General features: G+C 39.5%; 2 protein-coding genes across 2 annotated transcripts in view; one reads left to right on the forward strand and one right to left on the reverse strand.

The window, feature by feature from the left end:
- LOC145985499 (alpha-L-fucosidase-like) overlaps window positions 1-21,657 on the reverse strand; it is a 75,248-nt gene extending 53,591 nt beyond the window's left edge. The window contains exon 1 of the mRNA XM_083119582.1: window positions 21,334-21,657. The gene's annotated coding sequence lies outside the window, so the exon portion shown is untranslated. The remainder of the gene's footprint in view (window positions 1-21,333) is intronic.
- LOC145984575 (uncharacterized) lies at window positions 2,385-15,240 on the forward strand. The gene is made up of 4 exons (XM_083118216.1): window positions 2,385-2,527; window positions 8,749-8,827; window positions 13,552-13,659; window positions 15,097-15,240. Exons 1-4 carry the CDS (start codon window positions 2,385-2,387, stop codon window positions 15,238-15,240), a joined length of 474 nt encoding a protein of 157 aa, XP_082974342.1.
- Window positions 21,658-21,992: the final 335 nt, after the last annotated feature.

Genomic DNA, 21,992 nt, shown 5'->3' on the forward strand with positions numbered 1-21,992 from the left:
AGTTAAAGACTGAATCGATTCTGGAGAGGGTTATTTAACGACAAAAATAAATCAAAAACTTAAGGCAGAAGTAGTTTGCTGACAATCTATTAACTAAAACCAAATATTATATATGAAAATAAAAATAGACAGAAACCAGTTTATTTTAAGTCGAAGATAATATAAGGTGCTTTGTTTCAAAGTACTCTACTTAAAAGTACTTATGATACTAACAGTGACAATTTTTTATGTATATTTCATGTTTTAGGTTCAACAAAACCGAAGTCGAGAGTTTACTTTAAACGAAATATATGTTCTTTGCGTCGAGGTTAGTGATTCAGGTTCACTATAGCCGTGTTTCAATATCACCAAGATTACTACATCCATATTTTACTGTGAACTATATCAAATGAAGGGCTCGAGTGTAAAACATAGTTCATTAAAAAAAGGTTATTAGAAGCTATACTGTAGATAAATTGTTCTCGTGTTGTGTTTACCAATTTCACAAGGCTTCACTGAGTCCAATGCAAGTTGTATGACATGGCAATTTCACTCGAAAGTTGAAGGATGGCACATTTTCATTTGTAACTTAAAAATAACCAAAATGCCACTTACACCCGAGCCCCACAATCCAGCAGTTGTGTTTCTCGCATCCGAATCCAACATGTAGTCCAATAAATGTAAACGTTTCTTTTAGGTTAAAGCATATTTTCTTCTTCTCTGTTGGGGATAGCAGCCAAATTCTTTACATGCACATTTTGTAACAAATAGTTACAAAATATTGAAAGGGCAACGGTCCTCGAAAGTAAAGTTAAAACAAAATACTGTTGGAATAATTTCATAAAATAAATTTAGATTGTATACCTAAATATATTTTTTATATATAATACTAGTGCACTATAGAATAAGAACCTAAAGATAAAATTATGTTTGTATGCTTTTACATTAGTTTATATCATTGTAATAGAACTATAAAAAACATAATAGCCAATTTTTACACATATTACGTGTACTGTCAACATATATTACAGGCACAAATGCTGCTCAGGATTAATTTCGTTGTCAAAATGAGTTGAGTTGTTTTAAGTCCACTATATGCACAGTAAGGCTAACCGGGACTGGATCTACAGTTTAAAGTGGGATCCGAACCACTATGTACCTCCACTGGGTATCGAACCCGGGACCCCTTGATTACATGATTACAAGGCGACGACGGGGAGGCCCTGTTATAAACTAGATTAGAATTTACAAACAAAATACAAAATATTTATAAAACCTTACTGACATCTCAAAAAGAAAATAATTAGAATGTAATCTTTCTTGCTTTCAGTGAAGCAAAATCGTGAAAAAGGGTAGAGTAACACCTTGTGCCTCTGCCAAGTGCAAATTTCTCCGTCGCATTTGACTTTGTCGTCTTAAAGACACTTTGAATAGCGCCCTAGGCTTCAGCCCGCGTAGCCTACCCCATTTACCTTATAAAACCTTTTTCGAGCAGGCCTCATCTCCAGGAAGCTATCAACTCGGGCAAGCCCGGCACCTAACGACCTGTTCGGTTAGATGAGTCAAGGCAAGAGCTTATAAAACCATTCATGCTCTCCCAAAACAGGCAATGGTTAGGCTGGAGATTGATTGAATTGTCGTCTTAAGTCCACTTTATGCACAGTAAGGCTAATCGGGACTGAACCTACAGTTTAAAGTGGAACCCGAACCACTATGTGCCTCCACCGGGTATCGAACCCGGGACCCCTTGATTACAAGGCGACGACGCTACCACTGCGCCATCCGGGAGGCTAGTTAGGCTGGAGAGTTCAATGAACTAACCGATCTCTAATTACACACTGGTAGTGCAAGATATGCGATCTTCTTATGTAGCCTACCCCTCGCTATGGGACTGACATCTTATACGAAACTGTACCTTGCGCCTTAATTTGTTTTGAAAGTAATGTAAAACGTAAATTACGACAAACTAAGTGCAAATCGGTTTTTCAGATGTCTTAGTATTGTGATTTAAAAAATAAGTTTGACTCACTCATAATCTAGACAATGAAACACGTTCAGACATAATGGAATTAGCAAATGGACAATTCTGTTTCATATCCTACAATTCTCACTAATATACCTAGTTCTACAAGATAAGTATTTCAAGGCGTAAAATAATCGTATAAATCACATCAGCAGAATACAAAATCGTCCTATTCTCGCATATGGAGAACCCTTGTCGAATCTCTTTGATCTGTGCTTTCCTCGCAAAGCGAATACTCCCGAACAGGCTTCGAAAGCTCACGTAAGGATAATCGTAAACAGCGGGGGGGGGGGGGGATGAAGTTTGAACGGTCCAACAAGCATTGTCCCGCGGCGCCTCCCTCCCTCCGACGAGAACGCGTGGGTCGGGAGCTCCATTGAGGATGCTGGGATCTTCACAAGAAGGCGGAGATGAGGGGGATATGATATATAAAGGCGGATGGAATATCCAAATCCTCAGACGAATCAGGAAACTACACGAGGAACCTTCAGGTCATCAAACAGAACACACTACAATGTTGGTCAGGTGAGTATCTTACTCTGTCCGTGAACATTGTTCTGTACACTTTGAGGGATTTATATGACAGGGGTTTCGTGACAGTTTCGCACATGTTCATTGTTTCAAATATTACAATAGTTTAGCCATGGCGAAGTGGTTAGAGCATCGAGCTTCGACGTCAGGGATCCCGTGTTCGATTCCTTTATATTGCTCCATTTTTCTGCCACTTTTGGCTACTCGCGATGAATGGATGAAGGTACAATCATAAACATATAGGGACAGCATAAAGGATTAGGTCCTCCCGATAGCGTGGTGGTAACGTCTTCGCCTTGTAATGAAGAGGTCCCGGGTCCCGGTCAAGGAACATAATTCTTCGAATCCCACTTTAAACTGTAGGCCAGTCCCGATTAACTTTTCTGTGCATAAAATGCACTGAAAATCATACAAAAACTTAGAGGCTGCGAGTCCAGACGCCATACCCTGGCTAGTCTGCAAAATGCAGTCCAGGGTGTGCTACGTGGAAGGGAGGTTGACATTCTGGTGTCTTCAATAAGGGTTACCCCTTGCATCCCAAGTTCAAATCCCTGCCTGAGCATGGATGATGTTTGTGAGTCCATTAATATCATCATAACGGGTAACCCACTCGAAGGTAGCCCCGGAAAATGTTGGTTTAAACGAAAAGGTAAAAGAGGAAACAAAACAATTGCATGGCATACCTGTATGTGTATCAGAAATGAGTGTCACATGAGGTGCTGGAAATGCCCTCCCTGAGCTTCCAAACACAACTGAACACGACGTTGCATGTTTCGACGACTAACAACGTGAAAGCACGATTGCCCAACCGTGTCTGTTCGTGTTGCCAACTTCCTTCCTCCACGGCTTCGGAGCTCAGTGTTGCCGCCTCTACTTTCTTTCTCATGGACGAACTCGCATTCTGTACAAATGTCAACAAAATCCTTGCCAATATTTACAACAGGAAATGGATATTACCGGGTCTACCTTCGAGTGAGATGCCCGGAACTCATCCTCATCGTCGTGGTTTGCCAAACATGGTACAAAAGCGACGCTAAATATAAAAAAAAATAATCAAGACAATAGTTTATGTCAGCACTTCCCTAACGGCAGTGCGTGGCATTTTCGGGCGAATTTTAACTAAAAAAGCACAAGAGTATAAATAATATTCAGCACAAGGCAAGGAGAGTGTATGTTGCACATCAATCACTTCAGATAGTATACACACACAAGCCGCAATGCAGAAAAGATGTTGAGACGATACAGAGTGCGGTCATCAGACAGATAAATCGTTGAAAGCAACACCATTTTAACCACAAGGGAGGTTAAACATTGAACACAATCTTGTGTGGACTAGGGATGGCCAGATCCGGATCCAAAAAAATTTCGGATCCGGATTCAGCAAATTATTTTAGGAACAACACTTCAAAAGAAATCTTGTAGGACTAACAAATGATAAATTTCTTTGTAATCGAAGATCATAATGCCTTTTAAGGTGTGGTAATATTATAATTGTATTGAGATACGAAACTATCGGATCCGGATCCGGATTTTCGGATCCGGTTCCAGAACTATCGGATCCGGTATTTCGGACCCGGATCCGAACGGATCCGGATCCGTTTGGCCATCTCTAGTGTGGACTTCCCATGGGAGAATTGCTGTAATGCAGCATTAACACAAGTCGTTTTTTTCCTCTCATTGTGCACAGAGATATGATGTAGAGAATGGTGTCAAACCGTAAAAAGAAACACATTTTCTTAAGATAAGGTGACCAAATTTGTAAAACAACAAAACTAGGAGTTTTTCATTATTTTCGTGAGGGAAAAACGGGATAAAACTGACGGTAAAATGTACACATTTTAATTTAAAAAAATTGTTTTGTCATAAATGCTTAAGTTTGAAATCTAATTAAAGTCATTGTAACAAAAAAGTAACATTTCGGCGTCCTGTTCTACGTTAAAAAAATCTGGACAAAGGCTCAAAAGAAGGGTCTGTCCCTGCTAATACGAGACCTTACTTTCGGAATCTAATCAAATAACCAAATTGATTAATGTAAGGAAATGGTAAACTAAATTCGGATAGTCTTGTGTCCTTAAAGTTATTCATAACTAGGACTCGGAAGTTGAGAACCTAAAAAATCTAAAAAAAGGATCTAAAAATAATATCCACCCTTAAAATGAAAGCTTGATTTTTTAAAAAAAATTAAAAGAGACTAGTTGAATAATTTGATAAAATCTGTTTGGTGGTTTAAACCAGGGTTGTTAAAGGTCCAGGAATTTTAAATAAATTCAATTCCGGTCCAGGAGAGAAAATCAGGAAGCGTAAATGGGTTTTGGACCTTTTTATCTGTAAAGTAACACAATAGTTGTTTCAATACAATGAATACATTCTGTAAGTCTTCCTTCAGAATGGCGACAATATCTTCATCCAAAACATATGTTCTAGATGACCGATTGAGCTACCTCTTTGTTGCCACAAAACGGATGATCTTCTGATTTCTAGGGAAAAGATTGGTGCAAACAAGTGATACCATGTGTAATGTTGTATTGGACATAGATAAGAATACAGCTCTATAATAAAGTTAGAACAGATACCTAACATCTACCCTTCATGTCAACCAACAATACCAGGTATTTGGAACAAACGCAGGCAGCTCGAAGGAGTTACCTCCTTCTTGCACCAAACGAAAACGACAGTCGGCTCCATCTCGTGAATAATGCGAGAAATACCGCTTCGAGCTACACGTTTCTTGCACCAACTGAAAGCGGCGGGTTTATTGCACACCATAAGGTACACAACACTAAAACCTCCAAAAGTGGAGCTACCTCCTTTTTGCAGCAAACCCTTCAATTTTCGAAACACGTAAAATATCTTCATTTGATTTGATTAAGTACCGACTGCAGAGCCTACTCCCTCGTGTTTGTGTCCAATCTTTTCGCTTTACTGCCTAAATCCACTGACTTTTCCGTATCGGGCTGTCTGAAAACGATGCATAGATACCTGAGAACAACTTTATGTTGTTGAAACCAGAAGCCATCAGAGATTGTCGCCTTTTCTTAGACACTGCCTTTATATCTTTGAAATCAATGTTATTCTTTTCAAAACCGGAAGTGCCGCCCGCGCCAAGGAAGCACAGAAATGTAAACATCCGGTGAATAGCCCCCATACACGACTGTTCAAAGAATGCAATTACAAGAGTCACTTGGTATCCTTCCTCTTCACCTCTTCTCTTTGTGTGTTCGTCTTTTCCTGTACACTGGTTTTACTAGGGCTGAGGGCATAATGCATGAGTAAGGGCCTTAACCTGTTACATTCATAGTAACACCACCGCCGACCATAGTAACGAAGTGGTTAGCATAGCGCGCCCCGACGCCAGGGGTCTCGGGCAGGGTTGTTAAAGGTCCAGGAATTTAAATTCAATTCCGGTCCAGGAGAGAAAATCAGCAAGTGTAACTGGGTTCTGGACCGTAATGAACCTTTTTATCTGTAAAGTATTTCAATTCGGTCCAGGAACCTTTTTTCCGGATGAATTTTAATGCGGTCCAGGAACCTTTTTCAATGAAACGATACGCCACTTGGACCGAATTTAAATTGTGCGAGAAAAAAGATTCCGGTCCCGCAACATAAATTAATAATATATTACTACACGAATAGATAAAAAGACTGTATAAGAATAGACATATAAGAGCGCATATTCATTACGTAGCTTACCTGTAGTTAAGATCGGAATAATTTGCATAAAACAAGTGCCCTGGCAATGAAATTGTCAAATAGATGAATAATTGAATATTTATCGAATAACAAAAATAATGTTAACATGTAGTTGGAGAAAAGTAAGTTTCTGATTAATATTTTATGCATATTATTTTGAGTAGTAGTGTACATAAATCTTCTTTGTAATGTCATTCAAAGCCGTATAATGCCAATATAATCCTTGTCTTCCAATAAGTTCAGAGAAAATTATTCAACAAAGGCTAAAATAATATATTTTTCATTATTTAATTTTAGTACTTGATAAATCTTTCGGGGGGGTCCGGACCCCCCGACCCCCCCCCTAAATACGTCCTCGAACCCGTAACTGCTCGTACCAAAGTCTCATTCGAATCAATGGGTCCCGACATATGTGTGTGCAAGATAATGTAAAATAATTATTTGTCAATAAGGTTGCATCATTTGCATACATACCTGTAAAAGTAACTCCCCTAATTTTACAGAGTAACTTCAATTTTACTGCGTCTTTCACTTCACAATCCATATTTGAGGGTCCACTTCCACAGGCAAATTACGGTTATACGTGTACAACTTGGCTTCGAGTGCATACCGCTCGTTTTGCCTGTTCGAGAGTTATTCCCTCGAGCGAAGAAGCTGTTCTTGTAGATTTCTTAATAGGTAATATATGGTAATGGCGCCCTAGTCTCGGAAAGTGCATTATTTCCTAACTGAACTATCCGAATTCGTTCTCTAGCAAATTTCATGTTACTAACAATCCCACACACTTTATCGTTGCTTGTGTTACCTCTCTGTGTGTTTGCAGAATAACTTACCCATTCATTGGAAATCAGTAGCGGCGATTGGCTGACAAGTGGGGGGGGGGGGCAAGTACAGTTTACTTTGTCTTTGTAGACGTAGTGCGGGTGCAAAAAGTGGGGGGGGGGCAACTGCCCCCACGCTCTTCTGGTAGCCGTCACTGTTGAAAGGAATAAATTATGTGTAGTTGTTTTGAGTCTATTGTACGAACATGTTTATGTGTAAATTAGTCTCTGTACCACAGAGGGGGGAAATATAGAAAGGGGCAAAGAACATTAGTGCCACGGAAGTTTGAATTCTTCTAATACAGTGATTTTCGACGGGTTCATCCACACACTATATACGCACCTGTTCCGTACCCATCAATTAAATAAAACAGTGAGATGAAATGAGCTTTTCTTTCTCCAATTGAACTTTCATCAATGTTTTTGCCCCCCCCCCCCCATTCAAATGTTCTGCTCACGCCTATGGTACAAGTTTTTAAGTTCTTATAAGAAGCTGTTGAACTTATAACTGCGCCTACTTTCCAGTTACCTACGAATCGGTGTAAACAACATGACTTAACGTGGGATGTAAAGTCCAAGTTCTCTAAAAGAATAATTGTGTATATTATTGCGTTCAAAGGGGAACGACGCAGAACCAGCTAACGAAGCAATTATCAGCGACTGCAAATTAAAACACCACACCTCTGATTACTTTTCAAACAGGAAATGAGCCTTTACCGCGAGATGACGTCGAACAAAGAGGAAATTAGACCCTATAGCAGCAGTTCTGTCATCTACCGAGATGGATCTCAATTTCCTTATTAGGAACTGGCCACACTGCGCTTTAACTGACCTGTACATAATCTGCTCCCTTGTAAGCCAACGAGTTGTCTCAAGTTGCTCGTTGACTTTAGTGGTGACGCAACCGAAATTTTATTATAGGAATAACTATCATACAAGTTCAGTTATTATACTTCACTCAGTTCGGGGATTCTCTGGAGCAAGCTGACTTGACAACACACTGCTAATGAACTTGTGAGAGGAAATGAGAGCATGGAGGGGAAAACGCGACTGCAGCTACAGGCAGTTTGCAGCAGCGCGCACTGCTTTGCTCCTCCCATTCGCCACCTTTATGTGCGGCCTTGCTCCACAGTGAAATGGTAGTTTCATGAATGGTAAGGAAAGCTTACAATTTTAATTTTATATTTCGTCTACATAAACGTAGCTCTTGAACCAGGATAAAAAAAGGTGTTCTCTAACGTTTATTTTTCTTCCGTTTACTTCCCCCCCTCTCTCGTTTCTTTTCTATTTCCTCACCTTTCTTTCTTTGCCCTTCTCTTTATTTCTCCGTTCCTCCCTTTCTCTGTGTATTTTCTCTCAATTTCTCTTCTTTCTTTCAGTCTCTTTCTCCCCTTTCTTCCTTGTTCTCATCTTCTCTTTCCCTCTCCTTTCCTTTCTTTATTCTCTTTTGCCTTCTCTCTTCCTATCTCTCTCGTTCTTCCACGTTTTCCTATTTCTCTTCCTCTTTCTTCCTTTCTCACTATTTTCATTCATCACTCATTTAAAACATTTATTTCTTCTGACACGTAACCATGACGTCAACACATCACGCTGACAACTTGTAAAAAGTTCCCCATGTCTTCAATAATAAGATGCATCCCTACTTATAGGAAGAGAAGGCATTAAGAAAATAATTCAGTAACGCCACCTCATTTCTCTTTTCAGGCTCGTTGTCAATCCGTTCGTGTTCATCTCTCTGCTGTTCGTCGCAGCGTCAAGTATATTTGGACCAGCCGACGCTCAGGTAACGTTACTTTTCACTATTCTGAGCGTACACTCACCAGCAATAAAAATGCCATATATATCCTGAAATATTCGCTTCCCTGCACTGCATTATGTGTGTTGCCTAACTCTACGGCGATGACCGAACTTACTATTTAAGATATGCTGTTCACTCATCGCCGCAGAGTTAGGCAACACTCATAACAAAATGTGGAGACCCCTAGTACCTAGTACCGTGCGTCCAATTATATTTGTTATATATTATGTTATTAAATATTATTGTAATTGTCAAATTTTTATTTCCAGATTTATGTAAAATGCAAATTTCAAATAAAGTAATGGAGCGTAACAATAACGGGGGAACCGTAAAACGAGCAACTGCCGTCCCAGTTTTTTTCACAGAGGCACTGGGACATGCGCATACCCTCGAATGTATGCGGGTGGAGGTTAGGATACATTCGGGGGTTCCCCCCTTATGAAGTACCGTGCGTCCATTTCGATCTGCAGCCGAGAGATCGGGAGAAACGTGGCGGGCGGCGCTGACGGAGGTGCCGACATTTGCGGCCTGTAATGCCCGCATATTTTTATGGACATATGCAGACATTTATATAAATATTGCAAAACTAGCACTAACCTGTGTTATAAGAGTTGTTCAAAGTGATGTCCACCTACATTTACACATTCCTGGCATCGTTTGATGAAATTTTGATTCACACGCAAAAGTTCTTCTTCCGTAATTCTTCCTAGTTCTGCCCTTATATTGTCTTTTAGTGGCTGTATGTGCTGATGATTTTGACACGCCCATCTCCTGTGAAACACGGCGTAGAGGTTTGTTTGGAGAAGGTTCTAACGCTGCACCAATTTCATCGAGTTTTGCTTCGGTTAGAATCCGTCGTTTTTGCTTAGGTGTTTTAAAATGTAACGATCCAGTTTCTCGTAATTTAAGGACAAGACGTCTAACCGTATCTCTATGTGGAGGTGAAACGCCTGGGAATTTCTGTACAAATTGCCTACACACGTCTCGACACGAGTCTGTTTTCACGTAAGTGTCATACATAAAAAATCTTTGTTCTAACGTGAACCTTGCGGCTGGCATTCCAATCGTCTGACTGACACAACACACATACACACTGCAATAACACAAACAAGTAACGGCAAGTAACCAAGAATAACACTCTTACGCACAGTACGAAATTAACACGCTCTTGGTTTACATCTGCCTGCCACTATATTCACAGCTCTGTAGTCGCGAAGGAACAAAAAACTTGAGCTAGGAGATTTCGGATTGCAAGGAAGCTCACGAACACCATTAGCTTTTAACGGTTCGTCTGCAGCGTAATCTTGATACAGTGTTGCACATTCGAAACCTCCAAACGATCCCCATCGACACAAAACTCTTTCAAGGATATAAACTTAAGCAGGACGTTACTGGTGAAAACTATGATTAAAATGTTTTACAGAGTATTATCTGTGGCTCTTAATATAATTTCTAAAGCGTATTTATTTGTGTATATAAGGGTGGAACTTGGAAGAATTACAGAAGAACTTTTGCGTGTTATAACACAGGTTAGTGCTAGTTTTGCAAGATGTCCACAAAAATAAGCGGGCATTACAGGCCTCAAATGTCGGCATCTCCGTCAGCGCCGCCCGCCACGTTTCTCCCGATCTCTCGGCTGCAGATCGAAATGGACGCACTGTATTTCAGGATCTAGGTAATATTTTTGCCGGTGATTGTATATACATAAATTCGTGACCTGCCTTTGTTGCCGCCTGATGTGTGTTTGTATATTCTTATTTTAGTCGCTTTTCTTTGTTGCGACGACGGGGGGGCGGTGATTAGATGAATATGACGTAGTGACATGGGCGTCCGGAATGGGGGAAAGGGGGCCGTGCCTCCCCCCCCCTGGAAAATGAAAGTCAACCAAAAATTATGTATTTCTTACACATAATTTCATTTTAGCCACAATAATGTGTGTTAATTATTGCATGAACATGATAAATTCAAATTTAAGCAATTTTTTTTAGGGAACGACACTATTTTTGGAGAAAATGTGCCTTCTTTGCACCTCCCTGGAAAAAATCCTGCGGACGTCCATGCGTAGGGACACACAAAGCAACAACCGTACCCAGGCAGAAAATACAAAAAAAAAAAAAAAAAAGAATCCTCAAAGAATCATGCTTCATCATTATTTCACACAAGTAGAAAGTTACAGGGTGACCCACGAACAGTGAACGCATTTGTATCCTCAACTAGAATTTCATTTAACAAAGAAAAGTAGTTTGTGTAAATACACCCGCGGTGATCCAGCCGGTGGGACGTCTGACTGTCAAGCAGCAGGTTCGGGTTTGATTCCCGAGGTGAATGGTCTAAGGTCGGAGTTTTTTGGTCTTGTCTCTGCACAAGTAGCGATTCTAGGATTCATTCAGCCTCAAATAAATGGGAACTTTTGGAGAGGGGGTAAAAATGGCCGTGCTGCTGATCACATCACCTCCAAAAATGGCCGAGATCGAAAATGTGTGGAGCCGTACCTCCATATCCCTCTATGTGTCTTCATGACACGATGCAATTTGCAGAGGGAACTTCTATCTCTTCATAGATTTCTCTGAACACCTCTTCCTGAAACTTCGTGTGTTCCTTATTACAGCCTACAGATTCCGAAATTTCCCTCGCAACGCAGTTACTTTCGAATTCAGCAGAAATAATATTATTTTAACGCTACTCGACAGAAACGTCCGCACTCTGCCATGGCTTCTCACGGAATCGCAACAATCATGAGGTCAAGTCCCCCGTGCATGTAGCACCACGCTCCTTTACCCCCAAGTCCCCACTGATATGAGGCTGGGTGAGCCTCAGAGCCGGTTTATGCCTGAACAAGCCGGAAAAATTCCGACCTTAGACTACCAACCCTGGAATCAAACCCGGGTTTCCTGCGTGGCAGTCAGACGCCATACAGACTATTCGCGATTAAAATTACCACCTGAGCGCTAGTGTCGCTTCCAATATGGCCGATCTAAGTAGGATAAATCTTTGTTTACATTCAGCAGTAGTACAAACTGGCAGCGTGTTGTCATGACTGGTATGGTAGAAAACGTTTAAATTACGCATTATTTTTAAATATTGCGAATGCGTTGTGAATTCCAGGTACTCTAACAAAAGTGAAGCTGTACTGAGAACGAAGCATTTAATTATGATAGGCAAAAATAACACGGAAAATGCAGACGAAACTATACGCACTGGTTGTCCAAAGCAGTGCTGTATCATCTGCACGTTATGTTGTAACTGGGGTTCTCGGAAATTATTTGAAAATAAAGGAATTGAAATTAACCTGTACTTGAAAAGCTGGCACAGGAGAAAATTGCAAACATATCGTTGGAGTTCCTTCTCGAAAGAGAAAGGCTGGTTTAATAATAATATTCACGATTTCATGACCAGGCTTACTCACTGAAAAAGGACATCGTACCGAATGAAACGGCAAGATTAGCATGTCCACTTTTTTTCTGGTTACATTTGACATTAATTCATTCTCAAACTATTTTCATCTTCTCTCTTAATCGACTTGCACCTGTTCCAAATTTCACACACACGTAATACCGGTAATACATGGACGCATTGCAGTAGCGTACGCAGGATTTCATCAAGGGGGGTGTTATTTCGAAAACTTTCTACAAATTCACATTACCATTGTTTTATTATACTTTAATTAATTAATAATAATAATTAATTAATTTAATTACTACTAATAATTACTACTAATGCAGCTGCTATTTATGAAAGATATAAAAAATATTACATTTCTTTTGTTTCTTTGTTACAAAATAATTGTCTAGTCAACGGTTATTTGTATATGATAAGTGAGACATTTTAAGTGTGAAGAAAATCCATAAAACAAGCAAATATATTAAATTTATTGAAATAATCGAAATATGAAACTCATTCAGGGAGTCGCGCAAATCTTTAACTGTGATAAATTAGCCACTTTTAATTTTTTTCTACAGCATTTTCCATAATATTTCAAAAGCTCAAGGGGGGGGGGGTTAAACCCGGTAACGCCCCCTTGCGTACGCCACTGACGCATTGGGTAAGACGCTTCATGATTTTTCGGGGGAAAAAAAAGCTATTTAAAACTTTACTTTCATGGTAATATATATTTATCTCTCGAAAAATAAAGTAAGCAGACTCGTACATTCTTCGTAATTTCCTTGCCGAATTACAGTGTGTTATATCCCTCATACCAATCTTCTGTCAATTACGTTTTCCCTGATTTATTAACAAATTTCATTTTGTTGATTCCACGGGGTGGAAACACATGAAAACTTTTAATTTGTTCTGACCCATAAAACGATTTAGAGAAAAAAAAAAAAAAAAAAAAAAAAAACTGAACAGTAGACCTTACTCTCTCGCATATTCCCCATACTTTAAACGACTTCAACACAACGTATCCTACTTAGAGTATACTTCCTGAAAATCTCATCAGATGGCATATCGGTCAATTTTAATCACGAATAGACCACTGCGACCATCATGGCAATTGATATGAACAACACAAAAGATACGACGAGGTTGACCTCTACAGGCATTTCCATTAAACAAGGGAAACATGTACGAAATTTGAATATCATGTGACACGAACTTTTAACTATTCCTAAATCTGTCAATCTGTCCAAGCCACCAGATGTGCTGGAATATCGGTATTTCTCACGTTCTACAGATCTATCTATGCTTCACATTCATGTTTTTCATTGCAGGTTACATTCTCTCGTGATTGGACAGCTGGGAAGAGGTCGTTACATGAAAGAAATGACTGTTTCGCGATGGCAAAAGCGGTTTTGCACAGAGTGGAGAAAGTGTTGACGGTAAGATCGAAATTTAATTATAATAATGTGATCAAATTGATTTTGATTTTTTTCTTCCAAGTGTTGTCAAAAGTCGGCGATTGTCAGAAATTGGGGAAGAAGTGGATTTATTTCAACTGTAACTTCAACACACTTCATGCTTCACACACGCAAAATTGTTGATCTATGCGAGTGGTTTGAAAACAATGAAAACACATAGAAACTAAAGGCATTGCAAGTTACACACAATAAATTTCAATGTTACATTCAGGTTACTGTGATAATCTTTGTAAAGATTATCACAGTAAATATTTACAAAGATTATCACAATACATGAGCAAATAACGTTTCATTACATCTATTCATAGAATGTAATTCCATATCTTTGGGCTATGGCGTCGCAACGTTAAGTGAAAGTATGATGAGCGTGCGTGAGCACGTTGCACACATTCCATCACCCTAGAGTTTTGAAGCCATCACTCCATAAATGTTCAATGGAACTGACGCTCAAGCCACTCAATTGTGTACAAGCCTTACTTCATGAATAGAGTATCACAATACTTTGGAGCTGATCTATTCTTATAGCCTAACCCAATGCCCAAAAGTAAACTCTGACAACTCAAAGGATAACCCTTCAAAATCTCGAGCAGTGCATTAAACCTTATTTACTAAACCTAACTATGGTCGTTTTTATCACATTGCTGCTGAAGTTAAACTCATAAAGCTGCTTGACTCATTACTAGACCTCTGATTTTAAGTTTTTAACCTATTTTTTCCCTTTGCAGGTAAATAACAAAGAACAGTATATGTCTACGATTCATTAAAAAACAAAACAACTAATGATGTTTTACAGTGCCTAAAATAACCTATTTTGCTTGTTAGAACCTATTTTAGATTTATGTGCCTAAATCGAACCTTTTTTTTTAGGTTTTCATATACTTTTTTAGGTTTCGCAGAATTTTTATATCACGCAGAGGTATTTACTCTGGTGTCGAAAAATTCAATGACAAATTCATTTTTCATTAAACAAGTAACTTTTGCTAACAGCACAAGTATAGTATTACAATAATTTGTGAGTAGTTTTCAAAATGATGTATACAAATGAAAATTTGGTTAAGAAATTAATATTTGGTTATTATGTATACACCTATTAAAATTTCTTAAGGTTGTTTTGACATTTTGTTTTTAACGATTGTACCTAATCAGTACTTTTCAGGAATTTTGAACGATTACAAGTTTTTTAGAACCAACTTCCGGATTTTTCAAATTTAATTTAAGACTTTTAGAACCTATTTTAAAATTTTTAGAATCTATTTTAAGATTTTTAGAACTTATTTTAGGATTTTAAAAACATATTTTAGTACTTTTCGAGCCTATTTTAGGAAGCTAAAAGCACACTTTCCAGAATTTAAAATTCCGAGGTCTACTCATGATAGCTGTTTCGTTCTTTCTTTCCAGAATGAACTAAGAGAAATGGCGACGTGTGAAGCAAGATCCTTGCTCCACGTAACAGTGACAGGTGAAAAACTCAGCCAGAGAGATTACCCTCAGGTGGAAGATATGGAGAGTCCTGCCATGTTTTCCACACAGTCGAGAAGATAAATGTTGCAGATATTCAACATTCCCATATCTGCTGATTGCATATCTATAAAACAACTTGTAATCAGAAGTAAAATAAAATAGTTGTGATGGGTATCGGATCTTGGACATAAATAAATGCACTTTGATTTACAAGATGCTTCTGATGCTTTTGTTTTACCTCCTCCAGAGAATGCTTGTTTTACGCCTTCCTCCTTACGCTTCCTTATAAGGACAAAAGTTGATGCAATAGAAAAGTCCTATGACCTAAAGAGTAGTAATCTTATGTCTCAATTAAATTTAAGTGCAACATCATATCAGATTTAGGGTTCTTTGGCATGTACAGTCAACGGGAAAGATAATATACTGCTGGACAAAAAAAACCGGACACTTGCATTTTTTGTGATAACGTATAAATTCTGATTCGAAGGCTAAGTAAATGTTGCAGAAATTATTGGAAATAAGAAATCCTGAATATATTCAACAGAAAGCAAATTAAAATTTATTGTTAATAAGTTAAATTAGAACATAAACGAAATTTACAGAAAACTACCAAAAAAAATCTTAGCAATATATTTTTTTTAATATTGTTAACTGGTACTGGTGGGGTCTAATAGCGGGTGTTACCTCCCCTGCCATCAATTACAGCTTGTAACCGCCGTGGCATACTTCGAATAAGGTTGGCAATCACTTCTTGGTCCAATTGCTCCCATTCTTCTTGAATAGCACGTCTTAGCTCTTCAATTGTTTCTGGAAATATTGCGCGGTTTCTGATATGTCGTTTCAGTTGATCCCAGACGTGCTCTATCGGATTTAGGTCCGGACTTTGTGGTGGCCATTCTAATCGCGTAATCGCAACTTCGTCCAAGTACTCCGTGACAATATTCGCAACGTGAGGACGCACATTGTCATGCATAAAAACAAAGTCCGGGCCTATGAATGGTGCATATGGTACTACATGATCTGCCACACATTCTGTAATATACCTGCAAGCTGCCATTGCCTCATTATCTACAAGAACCAACTCTGTACGTCCTTGTAAAGAGATACCTCCACAGACCATGACACCACCACCTCCAAAGGGTGTTATTTCAACGAAACAACATTGTGCATAACGCTCATTAGGTCTTCTATACACATGTTCAAGCCCGTCTGATGAACGTAGGTTGAATTCTGACTCATCAGAGAATAAAACCTTTTCCCACTGCTCCACATTCCAACGTAAGTGTTTTGTAGAAAATTCCAGTCTTCGCTTCCGGTGACGTGCTAACAACCTGGGACCTGCAGCCGGCCTCCGAGATGATAAACCACTTTCATTCAGTCTTCTACGAACTGTTCGTGAAGAAACCACAGTTCTATGAACATTTCTCAAATGCTGTGCCACAATATTTGAAGTCGTACGACGGTCTCTTAAGACTATGATACGCATTAAACGATCTTCCCGTGCTGTTGTGCATCGTTTCTGACCAGAACCCGGTCTTCTACCATAGGAACCGGTTGCGTCATACCGTCTGAGACCTTCATGGATAGTACTTCGTGCTATATTTAGCACCCTAGCAATATAGTGTACACTACGACCATCATCGCGAAGAGCTACTGCTTTTACACTACCTCTTCACGTCTCATTTTCAAGCTAGCAGCAAACTTACAATACACTTGCAAGAAAAATACCAGCAATGACAATGTCAATAATATATGTTACTATGGTTACTATGAACCAAAATTCATGCCTCTCTAGACATTAAACAAAATAACATCAACAGGAATTGAAAATCAATAAATTAAAACAAAATTGCATGAAATTAATTTTGAGCCTACTAAGTGTTCCAAATAAGTAAATACGAGTAAATAAATAAATAAATAGATAAATAATAAACGGAAAACTGTGGAAAATGTTCAATAATGAATGTTCAATTGTTCAATACTTAACTGAGAGCGTAATTCATAAGTAATTGCAATTCAGATGTCAAATATTAAGGTGTCCGGTTTTTTTTGTCCAGCAGTATAGTAAGCAAATTGTCAACCGCTATTTTCATTACATATTTTATTCTACACCTTGCATTGTTTTAAGGAAAGAAATGCTGTTGATTGGAAGAAGGTGTTGCCTCTTATTGAAGTTTTTATTCAATTCATTATCATCACATTATGTATGATTTATGACGTCATGCACACGAGGAATGCCTACGTTGTTAGGTTAGCATAAATATCGTTGAAGTGAACGTCGCGAGTGGAAAGTGTGCTACCAAACATTTTGTCACGTTGTTCTACGATTTCTTCAATAAAGACCTGCGTGTACATTCGTGAGTTGCCAAGAACAAGAAATGTGTGAAGTGCAGCAGTGGCGTCTCGTCCCTTGGGGTTTCCGGAGCTTAGCCCCTAAAGAAAAACGAACGTATTGACGTAATTATCAATCACCATAACGCATAACAATCATACAGTCTTTTAAAAGGAGATTTTTACCCACGTAAATTCATCGTCTGTTGCAATGGATACGACAGCGCTCCTAGCGGCATTGATGTCAATTATCGCTTTCCGGGGCACGTCGCAAAGGAAGGCGTGGCCTACACCCACCTACGCTACAGTGAAGGTATTTCAATGGTATTTTCACGCGGTGACCCCCTAAGGAAGTAGTTAGGGGTAACTTCATCACTTAGAAATCTCCAATGGGTTTGGTTTGAGTTGGTATTTTAAGTCCACTTTATGCACAGTAAGGCTAATCGGGACTGGACCTACGGATTCAAGTGGGATCCGAACCACTGTGCCATGTGCTTCCACCGGGTATCGAACCCGGGACCCCTTGATTACAAGGCGACGACGCTACAACTGCGCCATCGGGGAAGCCTAGAAATCTCCAATGGGAACATGGGTCTAGTATGTTGTATGTTTTTCCTTCTCCCCTGACCTTTGACAAGTGTAAATTTCTCCGTCGCATATTCAGACTTTGTTGCCTTAAAAACAAAAAGCTCCGTAGGCTGAACCCCTCCCCCGCTGCGGACCTGTTTGACCGTCCAGAAAAAAAACTGATTTCGTAAATTTGGCTACAATACAGCATTTGAGCAGCAGCTCAGAATAGCCACCTTTGAGACAGCATTATTATGCGTATATTGTGGTCTCGCTGGATCCGGTTTCTGCAGAGCTTTTACACTAACGCGTTCAGCCATGCTCGATTGACTGACATTCTGACGATGTAGTGGTCAGTATACTTTGTATTGTCCACTAGTCACCTAAAAAACTCAAGAAATAAAGTATAAAGAGTCCAGGGCCAGGACACTACACTTCTGGCGAATTCAGCCGAAAAAAAGAATGATTTGTTTCCATTCGTTGGTTGGTGAAACACAGCATCGCTCGCCAGAGTAGATCGGCGCCAGTGTGACCTCACACTTACTTACGATGATCGTTCGTAAGCCAGTGTAAAAATTCGGTCGACACTGGATCCAATGTGACCATACACTTAGACGAATAGGCTGTGGTGAAAATTTTACATTCTCGAACATTCCATGAAGTTAAATTATAATAGGTCTACACAAATAGACAATATTCGGTAACGGTTTAGATTCTTGTTTGATTTTTTTCAAATTATCCTAGCAGAAAGACTAATTATCGTAGAATTTTGGGAAGGGAATGAATGTAGTACTAGTAGTTTAGAACCTTCTTTAGAAAGCATTTAGGGGTATTATTTTAATGCTAAGAGAACTAAACCTGACCCGCCTAACCTAACTACGAAACCATGTATTGAAAAAAATCTTCAAACATTTTGGCATTAAGTAATCGCTAAAACTGCACAGTATGTGTTAACAAACGTAAATCGAAATCGAACCATGTAAAAATTGTATACGTAGCATGATGAAATCGCAATAAAACATAAGGAACTTGGTCCGTATGGTTTAACATGGTGAGAATGAGAGCTTGGGGGGATGCTTTGAGAAAATCTTGCTACATGGGGATACCATTCCACTCACTTCGAGCACTGATTACATGAAATTGATGAAGGGACGCTCAGAAATATGTCCATGCCGTGAATCTAACCCTTAAACTTCTGTGGCGAGATCGAAAATCGACCACTCCACGAGCTGGCAAGAATGTTAATTGGATTAAATTAGTGTTTGGTCATGTAACAATAAACAAAGGAGCAGGCGGGATTTGAACCTGTTTATTCTCGTTCTTGAAGGGCTGGCAACAGGCTTGCAGAGTTGTTGAACGTTGAAAAGTACATAACGCTCTTCTTTACAATTACGAACAATTTTAGTTTTATTATTATTACGAGTAATTTTATTTTTGTGGTATATTAACGGTGTCTCCTTGAAATCAAGAGGTCCTAGGTTAGATTCTCGGTGGAAGCAAATTGTACGTACAGTAGTTCGAATTCCATTTCAGACTGTAGTTCCAGTCCCGATTGGCCTACGAGCGTGGAGATATATTAAGAAACAATGTTATATCTACGATAAATATCGCATCAAGACGATGCTTATCACTTTCTTTGACAGTGATGGCATGATCCACAAGGAATTCCTGCCGGAGGGAACAACAATTTTTCCGCCTTGGCCTTCTTCCGACGGGGTGATGCAGGAGAACGCCATTCCATGCTTTGGCGTTTCGTTTCAGGGTCGTACCTCACACACCAGCTCTCATCCTCTGTAGCAATGCATTGCAAGAAATTTGGATCTGAATCCTCCAGATTCCTCTCTCTTCCCACGCCTCAAAATCGCTTTCAAAGGTCAGAGATTTGAGGATATTCCGGACATCCAACGGAACGTGACGAGGGTCTTGAACACCATCCCGAAAGAAGACTTTTCTAAAAGTTTCCAGGACATGTACAGCCGTTCTCAACGGTGATTAGCCATGGGAGGGGACTACTTCGAAGGACAGTAATGTAGGTTTCATTAAGAATTCGTCTACTTTCGATATTCAGGATCATTCACCGGACTTTATTGTCAGAGGTTGTATGTAGTTCTCATCGTTAAAAATGTCAGACTTGTGTAAATCAACTGGCGTACCCGAAGAAAAGTTATAGAACTCTATTTATATAGGTCCCAAACCCGTGTCGCAGACGGAGTGGGGCTAGCTTTGGCAACAGCGGTCCACCCTTGATTTCGCTAGGGATTTGTTTTTTTTACGAAGATTGTGTGTTGCAAATTGTGAAAAACAAAATTCTGGAGCGCGGAAACAAATATTTACGAGTGTACGTCCGTTTAAAGTGGAGATACAGCCATTTAAAATTGCGAGGTGGAAGTCTACTTGCGGCCACGTCAGTTTCGTAGCACCCGTACCGATGGATATATAACGGTCGCTTTTTCAGGGCTAAAAGAAAAAATCATAAAAATTGCCGCCCGATTCCGGGCTCCGCCCCTGAGGTAATTGACCCTACCCTTCACCTTTTTATATAGAGTCCCTTAAAAGGAATGTTAAAACCTGCCCAACACTATCTTTCGACAATTCACTCAACATTAGGAAGGTACCAAAAAATTAAACATCAGAAGGGTACTTACCTCTTTATCCCAAGGCCAGCCACTCAACGAATTGCGGGTCGAAGTAAAATATGAAAGTCAAATTGAAAGAGAAATTAGTCGTATGGAAGCCCTGAAAAACCGTAATGACATTACGTAGGTAAGGAATTTTAATATTACAAAAATGCATATTTCGTAGCACGTAAATCTCTAAAAATTTCCTTCCGCGCTAGTTCAAGACAGTTTCTTAGAGATGAAACCATTTTAGACAAAAAAATTTAAATGTGCTAGAAATCGAGGGTGGAGGATTTCACGACTCAGCCAACGGGGGTAGCCAATTCACTGACCAGTCTGGTTTTCGCAATCACACTCCTCGATTCTTTTTGCCCAATACTGTCTAGCTATGGCGTTCTGTTTCTAACCCATAATAATTATACCATATTTATCAAACGACTATCTTCTCTACTGGGATCCGATAAGGGTAATACGTGCAAATATATAGGGCCATATATAGATATCAATCTGCACAAACAAGCATGTATACCTCCCTACTCTAAGTGGTGGGGTGGGAATACAGCAGACCCGGTAATGTCACGCCACGCGAACAGGCGTCTGATAAATAATCGGGATCAGATTTACACATTTCAAAACATAAGGATAATCAGGTACATACATCTGTGCTTCTAGACGCGACGTGTCTCTCACAACCATGGATTCAGGCTGGGCAGTTAGTTATAGCTTTCCGCAATGCTATTCCGGAAAACTGACGAACACTGGGCAAGCACTGCCTGGATCTGGATAGTGTTTTTCTCTTTCCACAGCGAATCACTGACAAAATATGCATCTCGAACGTTCACCAACCTATCCTTGGCTCCTTTCAATAAACTGTCGGAATAGTATCTACTGCAATCACTCCCGTGTCGAGGCAACAGTACTTGAAAAACTTTTTATGTACTCAAACTGGAGCTCCATTTGGCCAACTTGCCCTACGAGTGCACGAAGCAGGAGGAATAGAGAGACATCTGCCAACTGCGGCGCTACGGGTTTAACTGATCGCACAAGACTCGAACAACTTTTTAGTCAAGCCCCGCCCTCTGCCTTTTGACGGAAGTGCGGAATACCTTCGTTGTTACTGTCGGATTAAAAATTATAGATACTCGAGTTTGGACTCCAATTAAAAATTAACCAGTAGACCTACATAAAAACGAGTTCCGTCCAAATTTAGCTTTTTCAATTCTGCGTTACTCTATGCCAACCAAATTTTCTTCGAGTATAATTTTTTATCGTCTTGAGAACAAAAAAAACGGTTTTTTTTAGTTTCGCAAACGATAG

Source organism: Lepisma saccharinum, chromosome 1 (genome assembly GCF_977018435.1).
Source record: "Lepisma saccharinum chromosome 1, izLepSacc3.1, whole genome shotgun sequence".
NCBI classification, from domain to species: Eukaryota; Metazoa; Arthropoda; class Insecta; order Zygentoma; family Lepismatidae; genus Lepisma; species Lepisma saccharinum.